At 40.8% G+C, this 12,251-nt stretch overlaps 1 protein-coding gene across 4 annotated transcripts in view; it reads left to right on the top strand.

Annotated features, from left to right (window-relative positions):
• Positions 1–12,251, top strand: part of arhgap1 (Rho GTPase activating protein 1) — an 84,399-nt gene that overhangs the window by 17,380 nt on the left and 54,768 nt on the right. For 3 of the 4 annotated variants that reach the window (XM_035998556.1, XM_035998558.1, XM_031302353.2), the window contains exons 2-4: positions 7,671–7,878; positions 9,808–9,906; positions 10,142–10,229. In XM_035998556.1, the coding sequence (XP_035854449.1) occupies positions 7,755–7,878; positions 9,808–9,906; positions 10,142–10,229 (311 nt within the window). In that variant the 5' untranslated portion in view covers positions 7,671–7,754. The remainder of the gene's footprint in view (positions 1–7,670; positions 7,879–9,807; positions 9,907–10,141; positions 10,230–12,251) is intronic. The other variant, XM_035998559.1, reaches the window with a different exon arrangement.

The following is a 12,251-nucleotide window of genomic DNA, read 5'->3' as shown; positions in this document are numbered from 1 at the left end:
CGCCAACCTGAACAAACTGGAACTTTCCTGCACATGGTCTGTGAGTGTCAAAAGGTGCATGAGTTTTGGAATAAAACAACATCAATAATATTTGATGTGATAGGATGTTGACTTCCTACTGACCCGATTGTCTTGTTACTTAATGACGACTCTAAATTACACCTACTTGGGAGACAGAAGAAAATTTGGCTAGCCGGACAACAGTGGTTGGCGTATTTTCTGGACATAGTTATGCTGGAGCTCACTACAGCAAGGATTAACAAAGCCAAATCATCGACTATAGACCTATGGAAAAACGCAGCAGCACAAGTATCAGTCCTAATGACCGTGACAGCATCACAAGAAGTTGAGGAGAGTGACTAGGCAAGGTGTGATTTCTGTTTTTGTTTGTTTGTTTTTGTTTTCCTCGAGACCGCAGAGGGTGGGGGGTGGGAGAGGGTTGTTGTTCTTGTTCAGTTGTATTTGTCTGTTCTATATGTTCAAAAAAATATAAAAATAATAAAAAGTTGATCTTAAAAGATATGCAGTTAGGTATCATGCATGCGCATAGGATCTACAGTGCCACCCCGAGGGACAGGGAGAGGCCCCGCACCCTAATCTTCTGCTGTCTTCTCTTTACTACACGCCAAGCCATCCTTCTGGCAGCGAGGAGGAACCCTCCGGTTGTCAACGGCCGCAAGCTAAAGTCTGATTTATGGTTCTGTGGAGGCTCCACACAGAGCTTTCGGCGTAGCCTACATAAGTTGCCTGAAGTTTAAACTTCTGCATTGGTGTGTGCATCAATCTCTTTAAGAGAATAACACAGCCGGCATTTGTGTGTGCTTGGGGAGTGTGTGATAAAGCGAGTGAGAGAGTGACGGTGATTAGCTTCGGAGCGAGTACCAACTCTAGAGGCATAGTGAGAGAAAGTAAGTGTCTCCCCTGTGCTTTCTAATGTGACATTCAATCGGGTAAGTTGGCTAACTTGCCCTGGGCATACTGTGTTGTTACTGTTTTGTTATAAATAAGCTGTTAAAAGTAAGAAGTTAATTTGCCTCAAGTCTTAATGGGTTCTCTATTTACGTTGCTGTCACTTTAAGACTCTTAGCTGGTAACCGCTATGTCTCGTGAGCTGTAGTTAGGAAGTCAACGAACGCTACAAGCTAACGGTTCAGTGATTTATGGTTGTAGTGTAGCCAACAACAGCTACATTTGCCTACATTTATGCCTAGAGTAGCATCGTTATGTATTCATTCACTGTTTTAAATGATTACATAGGTTCATAGATCATTAGTTTGATATCAGTGTTATTTTGTGTTAAGTTTATATTAGAAATGTCCATAATCGCTAACGTTAGTGCTATGACTAACGTTACATAGTTGTTAGGTAACTATAAGTCATAGGACAGGCTACACTCGTATGAATGAACGTAATATTGTTTACATGTAAACATGTCTTTGTACAGCATAATCACTGTCACAATCACTATCAGTTTATTAGTCATGAATTATATTGTGTAACGGTAGAAAGGAAATATTTGAATTGCTGAAAATACATTCTGTTAAAAGCTAGCATAGAATTGATTAGTCTGTCTTTGAATGTTACAGTTTTACACTTTCCTTGTAACGTCATTAAACCTGTGGACGTGGGAACGACTGTCTTCAGTCTTGATGTTAGGAGAGAGTTTAGCTGGCTGTCAGTGTATAGAGCAATACCGAAGACGGCACAGTTACCAATATGACTGTTACTAGTTCAAAGTTGGCTAATTAGTTAGATGCACACATCGATTTACGGCAGCTAGGTTACTGGTACTTTATCGTTAGATCGATAGGCACAGACTGAATTCAACACTGTTCAATTGTAATTCTGGGCCTTTTTCATTGTTATGCTTTAATGTCTGCACTTTTATGTTTTACTTGTTACAAGGTTGCTAATGTCACTGAGTGTTCATTTCAGTAGATATCTGGGTCATAGATCGTCAGTTAGTATTATTTTCAATCAATATGGTGGGGTTATGGGGGAACCGTTTAGCTTTAGCTGCCCATTTCCATCTATGATCACGGACAATTGGCTTTGTTGGTAGGGGTGGGCTTTTCAGCAAATAGGTGTTTGCTTGTTGGGAAGGTTTTGACCATGGGGATGGGGGGAATAGTTTTTGCAAGGGGTGTTCATTTTCTCATGTATGTTTTCCTTTATTGTATACACTGCTTAATGTTTATGTTTTTTTACTATTATTAAATGTGGGGAGGGACCTTTCAAAAAAAAAAATTGCACTTTGAATCAGTTGCAGATATATGCCAGCACAGGCAATTATGGCAGATGTAACTATATTTGTTTGGAATAGATGCTCCACACAAACGATGCAGTTGTTCTTGGGCATTGTTAAGTGTGACTCATCTTTCAAACACTGATATTAGGCGGCTTGCTGATAAATTTTACCATGTCATAGCATCCTCCTCAGCCGATACCAAGACTAAGGGGGTAGCTATAGTTGCCAGACGGAGTCTAAATTTTAAGGTTGTGGTGTATGGTCTGATGTAGCGGGATGGTTAGTCATGGCCAGGCTAGAATGTTTTGGTAGGAAAATTGCTTTGATGTACCTATGCACCTAATACATTTGATGCCGATTTTTACAACACATTAACTAGTGGTATGTTGGAATTTAAAAAAAACAAGCGTCTTGGAGCAGCTGCTTCATCTACCAGTTGCCCCTCTGTCTGTCTCCTTCTTTCCAACTCTTATGAGGCTAGTTCTTCGTCTGTATACTCGGGTTTGAATAAATAAGGACGACCATCAAACTCAAAAGCCTCTTCCATGTGTTCAGTATCTTCTAGATTCTCTATAGTTACGTTACTCCAAGCTTCTTCCCTTGCGAACACCTCCGCTCTTCACTCTTCACACACTACGCTCCGATCTGCACACTGCTGTTTACCTTTTCCTGACTTCAGCGTGAGCTACAGCTAACCTTCAGTAACACTATTACTGTGCAAGCCACAGACATCATTTATCCTGTTTCCATGTAGTTACATAGTCACTGATATGGGCATAACCACTACAGTGCTCAATTACCTATTTTTGAGGGGGAAATTAAAAAAAAATTGCTGCGAAGGCATGACCTGTCCTCTGGAGGACATCCACCAGACCAGCGGGCGCTCGTATTGTTGTTGGCCGCAGAAGGCAAGGAAGGCGGGGAGGAAGGAGAAGCAAGGATGCCGGTCGGGCCTGCTAGCCCGGCTAAGGAAACTACCACACAAATCGCCACTGCCAAGACTCCTACTCACCAACGCCAGATCGATGGCATGGCTGAATACACTCATCCCAGACGGCAGCTAGCAGGACGAGCTAGCGGCAGGATGTCTGAGTTGAAAACGCATCTTGTTGTCACGTAAGAGCCCTGTTCATGTTGCACAGACATTACAATTGCATTTTGTGTCTGTTAAGAGGCACAAAGGCACTCTTTAGAATATGCCCCCAAAACTGACGTTTTAGCTAACTGGGAGCTTTGGGCATTAGCTGCAGCAACTCCAGTTTGCTAGGACCGATTCTGTTCGTTTTTTTTGCTATCGACAGTACTCCTATATTTATAGCGATCAAGATTAACGTAAAAATTGCCCGGAGTTCTCTTTTAATGTCATTTTTAAACAGCGTTCAGAATTTCTCATTCACAGAGCCAAGCAGCACTACTACTTTAATAGCTCCAGGCCTAGCCATTTTCTTGCTATGAGGATCAGGGCTCGTGAGCAGTTTGCTGATATACCGGCTATTAGGACAGAGAACAGCGATGTAACAACCGATCCCATAGAAACAATTAAAAAAACTATTTAAAAAAACATGCTATAACAGTGTTACTCGCATGGCTCCCATTATCCTCCGTGACACGCTGTCTTCCACTTCGCCTGACAACTCTTCTCCACAACAAACCGCTCTGAGATAACAGAGCTTAGCCCTTAGCTTCACTTACTCCAAGCAGATAGTATGCGTGAAATAAAAACAGGACACTTAATTTCACTGTGTGTAGTGTTTAACTACGCTAACTAACCGTAATGGCGTGTAATGATGAAAAAAAACAACGGCTGTGTCTCAAAGACCGGGCAACAGCCGGGACGTTGAGAATCCACGCGCGAGAGGTGATGGATAGTTCCAGTTACTTCGTCATGTATTCACTTCGTTGAAACAAGAGTAGAAAACCTCACTGATGTGACGAACAGGAGAGAGATACATATATAAATGCTCTCTGCCTGCCATATGCCATATATGACGCATGCGACGGTGAAATGGCGATTTATCCCTTTAAATGTGAATAAACAACATATTGCTCCTCATAACCACTGAGAACTGTCAAAAAAGTTAACCCAAAGTCCAATTATTATGGACGCTATCTGACATTAAGCGTTTCTGCTTCACATTTTCAGCAGGGCAGCAGAGCGGCTGTGGTCCACGGTTCTCATGGGCTTTATAAGTCCTAACGTAAAAAACCTTAACGTGGTTTAATGTACCTAAAATGTTATTTATGTTAATTGCTCCTCATAACCACTGAAAACTGTAAAAAATCTAATCCAAAGTCCAATTATTATGGATGTTATCTGACATTAAGCGTTTCTGCTTCTTAGATTTAGATCATTCACTTTTTTTTTCCCTTTCTTTTCTTTTTTGACGACGTAGTTAAGGCGGCAGGCTGCCACCTTAACTGCAAAGTGCTGCGGGAAACCCTGGCTAAAGTTCTTTCCCCGGCATCTACAGAACCACATGACATACCTGATTAACTGTGATCAAACTGGCTTTATAAAAAGGTCTTGCCACTAATAACGTTAGACGCTTATTATACGTAATCAATGCCGGTTTAGACATTAAATTACCAGCTGCTGTTTTATCCTTGGATGCCATGAAGGCATTTGATAGACTTGAGTGGCCTTATTTGTCGTTGGTCCTTAAGGTCATGGTATTCGGCAAGAAATGTTCCTGCAGCGCTTTAGAATGTTTTTTTTTATTCTGAGGTGTTGTAGTTCTTTCTGTCGCTAGTCCAGATATAATTTGCTGTATTATGACTACAAATGAGAACAACATGCAACTTATATTGCAGCCAATCTAGACACCAGTCCTATAATGCCAACGAGGGGAATTGTTTTAGACAGTGTTTCCGGACTCTGACATCTTTCTTTGTTTCGTGATATAGGTCTTAAATTTCATTCATAATGGTCTCAAAAAGCTCTTAAAAAATCATAAATTTGACTTGGTGAAACTTGTAGAAACCATGTGGAAACAATGTGCTTTTGAGTTGCCAGGCCAGCTACGATTAGTCCAGATGTCTGTGCCATCTCACCATGGGGGTGGATACTGGCAACATTTGGGCCACTGTAGTGCTTCTCTAACCTCTGTGCATCTATAAATGTAACTGTAAATAATTAATTAAATGTTTCTTTCTTTCTTTCCCCACGAAATTACGTAAGTGGGCCCCAGAGGATGAGGGCCAAACATTACTGGGCCTCGGGCACAAAAAAGGTTGAGAAAGCATGCTGTACTCTACCCCATCAGCTATGGTCCTTACAGGCAAAATCTGCTCTCCCTTATTTTCTGTTTCCAGCTGCACTAGACAAGGCTGCCCACTGAGTCCTGGACTTTTTGCATTTTCTCTTGAGCCATTAGCCCAGTTCATATGTCAGTCATCTAATATCAGTCCCTTCTCCATTAGTAATACCCAACATCATTTAGCCCTTTATGCGGATTATGTTTTGGTCTTCATGGAGGACCCTGCTAAATCTTTCCCCGATCTCTTGGCAGTGCTCAAGGAGTATTGAGCCTTGTCAGGTTTTAAAATAAATTGGTCCAAATCGGCTTTAATACCTTTAAACGAGACAGCAAAATCGGCTTCTCCTCCTGCAGGGATTCCCATAGTCAACCATTTTAAGTACCTAGGTGTTGAGATATTTTATTCTCTTAATAGGACTATCAAGTGTAATGACAGTGAATCATTGAACAAAGTTATCAAAGACCTTGACAGGTGGTCAAGCTTGCCCAACTCTTTACAAGCCCATGCTTCCATGGTCAAGATAAATTTACCCAGGGTCGATTTCACCAGCTCTACACTTCTTTTCTCCCCCCCTGCTGGCCAGAAACTTCACTCGGCAGTCTCCAAATTCATTTGGAATAGAAAGCGACCATGGCTCAGCGTAAGAAATTGGATGCTGGTTTGGCAGTACCAAACTTTAAGTTATATTTCTTGTTTGATTTAGTGTTTATGGCATCACAACTCTCCATCAGCTGCTCATAGGGCGTAGGCCAATTAGTTTTTCACAATGGGAAAGAAGATGTATCCATGTACTGGGTGACATCTACAATGATGGTCTCATATCATTTCAGAACCTTAAAGACAGTTGTAACCTACCGGGCATTTTATTCTTTTCTTTTTTTTATTTGCAGCTTAGGGCATCCATCAAGGCTCATGGTGTTCCATGGAATCAGCCTCTAGAACAACACCCATTCCATATAACCATCAGTTCCAGAGGGGCCTCTAAAGGTTTAGCCTTCACACTTTTCTCAAAATAGCTTGAAGCTTCTTACAAGAAACTCTCTGTAGACAGGCTATAGATAAGTGATATCCCAAACTTGGAACCAGATTTTGATTGGAACTCTGTTTGGGCTAACATTTTGCTGGGTTCCCGCAATCCCAACCATCAACAAATTCACCTGAACTATGTGCACAGAAATTAAATAACTCCTAGGAGAATGCACTTCATGAAAATTGTACCTAGTCCCCTTTGTTCCTTAATTTCTCTGGGGTCCATGGAACCTTCATTCACATGTTCTGGGAGTGCCCGTCTGTAGCTCACTTTTGGAGGGAAGTAGCCATCCATTTATCTCTCTTTTTCATAATCGTGTTTTATCTGCACCGGTCTTAATTTTGAATGCCCTCTCTAAGTTAACAATTCGAGAATATCAGAAGCAAATTGTTTTGGCAGGCTTAAAGCGGCCAAGAAACGCATTGCAATGCCTTGGAAACAACCTGACAAACTATCTATTACTCATTGGGTTCTCGCATTTCTCAATGGAACAATCAACTCCCCGTATGAATGGGGTTAAGGAGGACAACCTGAATCAAAGGCAACTGGCTGCTGAGAAATGAAAGGCTGTGGTGTAATCATTGTTCTATAAATTAATTAGGTCTTTCAATTGTGACCCTGTAGGTCCTGGGGGTGGGGTGGAACTTTTTTGTATTGTTTAATGTATTGTTTTTATTATTGTTTTAATTGTATTGTGATGTTTCCTCATTCAGTTTTCTGTCTTTGTATTCCCACTTGTGCATTTTGTTTTTAATGTTTGTAGAATTTCTATTCTATTTTTCAATTTCAAAATAAATATTTGATTTACAAAAAGTTGTGTTGTGGGATAATAGCCTTTCAAATAGTGTCTTTCTTTCAGCGTGTGGTTTGCATCTCTCGTCTTGCCGCTTGAAGCCTCGAGCTTCTCCCTTTTTTCTTCCTGAATGAATCCTTCAATTAATCTTTCCCGCACATCTGCAGTACTGGGTTAAATCTGTGTCAACAGACATGCCTCCTCATGTGTCATATCACTTCTGACGGTATCAAAACTAACCACATAAACTTTCTGAAAGACCTCTCGCAACAGTAGTTTCAGCAGTAGTTGTAAAAATGTTTTTTAACCCAGCTGACCTGAGGTGTCTCTGTCTCTTGCAGGACTCTGGCTGCTACTCTGTGAAAGTCCCAGCTTTAAGGGTGTGTGTCAGTGAGTGTGTGTAGCACCGTTTTGCAGAGTGAGTGATGTCTTCAGAGCTGCTGGTAGATTTGGGTGAAGACCCTGCGACTGCACAGTTAGGACAGCTGAAGCTGACCACGGTAGAGGACCAGCAGTGGCCCGCTGATGAGTCTACTCTCAGCAAGTCAGGTGAGAGGAATATATATATATATATATATATATATATATATATATATATATATAGTATATGTATATTTCTTCCTTTCTAGTTTGTTCTATTTTTGTTCTATATTATTGTTTATATTCTATTCTATTCATTTAAATATATCTGTTTATACATTGTCTGTGTGTAGTGTAGATGTGGCTACCACTACATTTTATTGTGCAATCCAGTTTGTATAATGACAATAGGAAATTCAGTAAATTCAGGCGGGAAGCCTAGTGAAACATACAGTGAGGAAAATAAGTATTTGAACACCCTGCTATTTTGCAAGTTCTCCCACTTAGAAATCATGGAGGGGTCTGAAATTGTCATCGTAGGTGCATGTCCACTGTGAGAGACATAATCTAAAAAAAAAAATTCCAGAAATCACAATATATGATTTTTTAACTATTTATTTGTATGATACAGCTGCAAATAAGTATTTGAACACCTGTCTATCAGCTAGAATTCTGACCCTCAAAGACCTGTTAGTCTGCCTTTAAAATGTCCACCTCCACTCCATTTATTATCCTAAATTAGATGCACCTGTTTGAGGTCGTTAGCTGCATAAAGACACCTGTCCACCCCATACAATCAGTAAGAATCCAACTACTAACATGGCCAAGACCAAAGAGCTGTCCAAAGACACTAGAGACAAAATTGTACACCTCCACAAGGCTGGAAAGGGCTACGGGGAAATTGGCAAGCAGCTTGGTGAAAAAAGGTCCACTGTTGGAGCAATCATTAGAAAATGGAAGAAGCTAAACATGACTGTCAATCTCCCTCGGACTGGGGCTCCTTGCAAGATCTCACCTCGTGGGGTCTCAATGATCCTAAGAAAGGTGAGAAATCAGCCCAGAACTACATGGGAGGAGCTGGTCAATGACCTGAAAAGAGCTGGGACCACCGTTTCCAAGGTTACTGTTGGTAATACACTAAGACGTCATGGTTTGAAATCATGCATGGCATGGAAGGTTCCCCTGCTTAAACCAGCACATGTCAAGGCCCGTCTTAAGTTTGCCAATGACCATTTGGATGATCCAGAGGAGTCATGGGAGAAAGTCATGTGGTCAGATGAGACCAAAATAGAACGTTTTGGTCATAATTAACCATGTTTGGAGGAAGAAGAATGATGAGTACCATCCCAAGAACACCATCCCTACTGTGAAGCATGGGGGTGGTAGCATCATGCTTTGGGGGTGTTTTTCTGCACATGGGACAGGGCGACTGCACTGTATTAAGGAGAGAATGACCGGGGCCATGTATTGCGAGATTTTGGGGAACAACCTCCTTCCCTCAGTTAGAGCATTGAAGATGGGTCGAGGCTGGGTCTTCCAACATGACAGCACACAGCCCGAAGCACACAGCCAGGATAACCAAGGAGTGGCTCTGTAAGAAGCATATCAAGGTTCTGGCGTGGCCTAGCCAGTCTCCAGACCTAAACCCAATAGAGAATCTTTGGAGGGAGCTCAAACTCCGTGTTTCTCAGCGACAGCCCAGAAACCTGACTGATCTAGAGAAGATCTGTGTGGAGGAGTGGGCCAAAATCCCTCCTGCAGTGTGTGCAAACCTGGTGAAAAACTACAGGAACCGAACTACTGTACCAAATATTAACATTGATTTTCTCAGGTGTTCAAATACTTATTTGCAGCTGTATCATACAAATAAATAGTTAAAAAATCATACATTGTAATTTCTGGATTTTTTTTTTTTAGATTATGTCTCTCACAGTGGACATGCACCTACGATGACAATTTCAGACCCCTCCATGATTTCTAAGTGGGAGAACTTGCAAAATAGCAGGTTGTTCAAATACTTATTTTCCTCACTGTATATATAATATAAAATAATAAAACATAATATATCATTTTATTACACAAAAAAATCACTTGAAATATGAGCTGTGTGTGTTTCAGAGACAGATATCTCCCAGCGCTTTGACGCTGGCTCTCCACACCTGCCCTGGGACCATCCGTTCTATGACATCGCCAGGCATCAGATCATTGAAGTGGCGGGTCAGTACTCCAATCTTAAACCTTTTTTGTTTCCTCTCTTCACACCAATCCCCACCGTGACATTAATAGTTGTTTGTCTTTTGCTTTTATCTTTTACCAATACTTCTTCAGACTGAAATGTGCAGGTTAATTTGCAGAATTTGGACTTCTGTTTTTTTAACAGTAGGAACAGTTTGATACAGTGAAAGTTGAAAGGTAATGTTGAATCCCTGTCTGTCTTTCTGTGTGTCTGTAGGTGATGATAACTTTGGAAGGAAGGTGATAGTGTTTAATGCATGCAGAATGCCTCCACAGCACCAACTGGACCATCACAAGCTGCTGATGTAAGACCTAGTGTAAATTTAAATGCTGTGTTTGTTTTTTTTACTGCTGCTAACAGACCTATATGCCCTGACACATCAAGTTAGCGACTGTCGCCCGCGTCGGCCTTCGTCTGCCTTTTTTTGGTTGATTTAACGTCGGAAACCGTAGTGAGAAAAGCAATCAAATGACTATAAGAGTGCACACAGATGGCTCTTCTCATTTTTCATCTCATCTGATCAATACACAAAAGAGCTGTCCAAACTGGCCAAAAATTACGTGAATGTTCCTTCTAAAGAACAAATAGGTTTAAACGAATGAATAACTATTTTTGCACATTATGTCCATAATATGGCAAACGTATGAGATATACAAAACTACTTGTGTTGGTATATTTATTTTAACAATAACATGTCTTTTAAAAGATCTACATATCTTCACAGTGCGTGCGTGCATATCCTTTGCATTTCTTGTGTGTGTTTGTGTCCTTTGCATGTCTCGAAAATCGTTCATCTGATCTACCTCACACCTCACACACTGACTCGAGCATGTCTTCACCTGGCTTTAACTTTACTGTGTGGGAGCGGGCAGTCAAAAAAGGGGGGTAGAATAATTAATCTAGTAGTAGTAGCAGTAGCTGCAGTGCGCACCAACAACAACCACCATCAACTAATGGCACATGTGAGCATTCCAGATGCAGTTTTTCTGAAGAAAAGAAGAAACTTTGTTATTCGTCACATAGAATTGTACAGTACAACGTCTGCATTTCTCCCATGCTAAACATTAGGAGCAGTGGTCGGCCACATACAGCGTCCAGGGAGCAACTTGGGGTTCAGTGTCTTGCTCAAGGACATGTGGCTGGAGGAGCTGGGGATTCCACAGCCACTGTCAGTAGACTGGGGAACAGAAACGCCATGGATTGACAGGTCCCCATGTTAGTGACTAGGGATGGGTCTCGAGACCTGGTTCTATTAAGGACCCGGTTCCAAATTTCTCATAACCCGAAAATCATTAAGGTCTGAGCTTATCGATACTGCTATCGAGACTAGTGGATCATATAATGTTATGTCTAAAAATAGATATGTGTGTCTGAACCGAAAAAAATATTTTTGAGCACAGTGTTTGCGTAAAGACTAGCCTACCCACAGCAAATCATTCAAAATATAGTTAGACTGGCTACCAAGAGCACTGCTCTGTGGACCGAGCCCAAGCTTTGGCATCGTTTTTCGGGGTCTTTGTGCAATAAAGTCAAACTCATTTATGTATTCAAACATGATTTAAAAAAACATGCCAACAATTATTAAGCTATTTGAATAGCTTAGGATAGCATGCACTAAAAAGGTATGTGTAAAGGCTTTAGGCCACCCTACACGTTATTGTAGGCCCAGTTTATTATGCAACTTAATTTTATACAATATATACAGGGGGACCCTGCTCCATCTTTCTTTCAGTTGAGGGGTCCTTGGCTTAAAACACATTGAAGACCCCTGCTCTAGGAGACCTTCTGACCAATCAAAAGCTTGTTTACGTATTGTCAACCAATGGAAGGCTGGTCCTTCATTGCAGATGAAACAAAGATTGTATATAGTGAAGAGGAGTCACCCGAGGGCAGAAAAATTTAGATAAACAGTCACAGACTCAGTTTTTGTAATAAAAACAATAGTAGTTCTGTTAAGATTAAGAATTTGTTGTCTCGTCTATTTTTATTGATACTGGAATGCCTCCACAACTGTGTGAGTCGATTGACTTCAAAAAGTTTGCCACTTTACTCGAACCAAAGTTCAAAACACCTGTTCATGTATGTCTTCTTTAGTCTATGTCTATTTAGTTTTTTTCCTGGCACACGTCACTTATACATTTTGCACTTGCGGCAGCGTCTTGTGTAGACGGTTTACATATTTATGACCATATGTACATTTTATGTACCGTGTTATTGTTGAATACATTGTGAATACATATTTCTAAAATTGTATGAAGTTTTTGTTGAGTTATTATTAGGGCTGTCAATCGATTAATAAAATTAATCTAATTAATTACAGACTCTG

The sequence above is a fragment of the Sander lucioperca genome, chromosome 24, assembly GCF_008315115.2.
Source record: "Sander lucioperca isolate FBNREF2018 chromosome 24, SLUC_FBN_1.2, whole genome shotgun sequence".
Taxonomy (NCBI): domain Eukaryota; kingdom Metazoa; phylum Chordata; class Actinopteri; order Perciformes; family Percidae; genus Sander; species Sander lucioperca.
The sequence above is the reverse complement of the archived record's forward strand: the minus strand, read 5'-3'. Positions and strand labels throughout refer to the sequence as shown.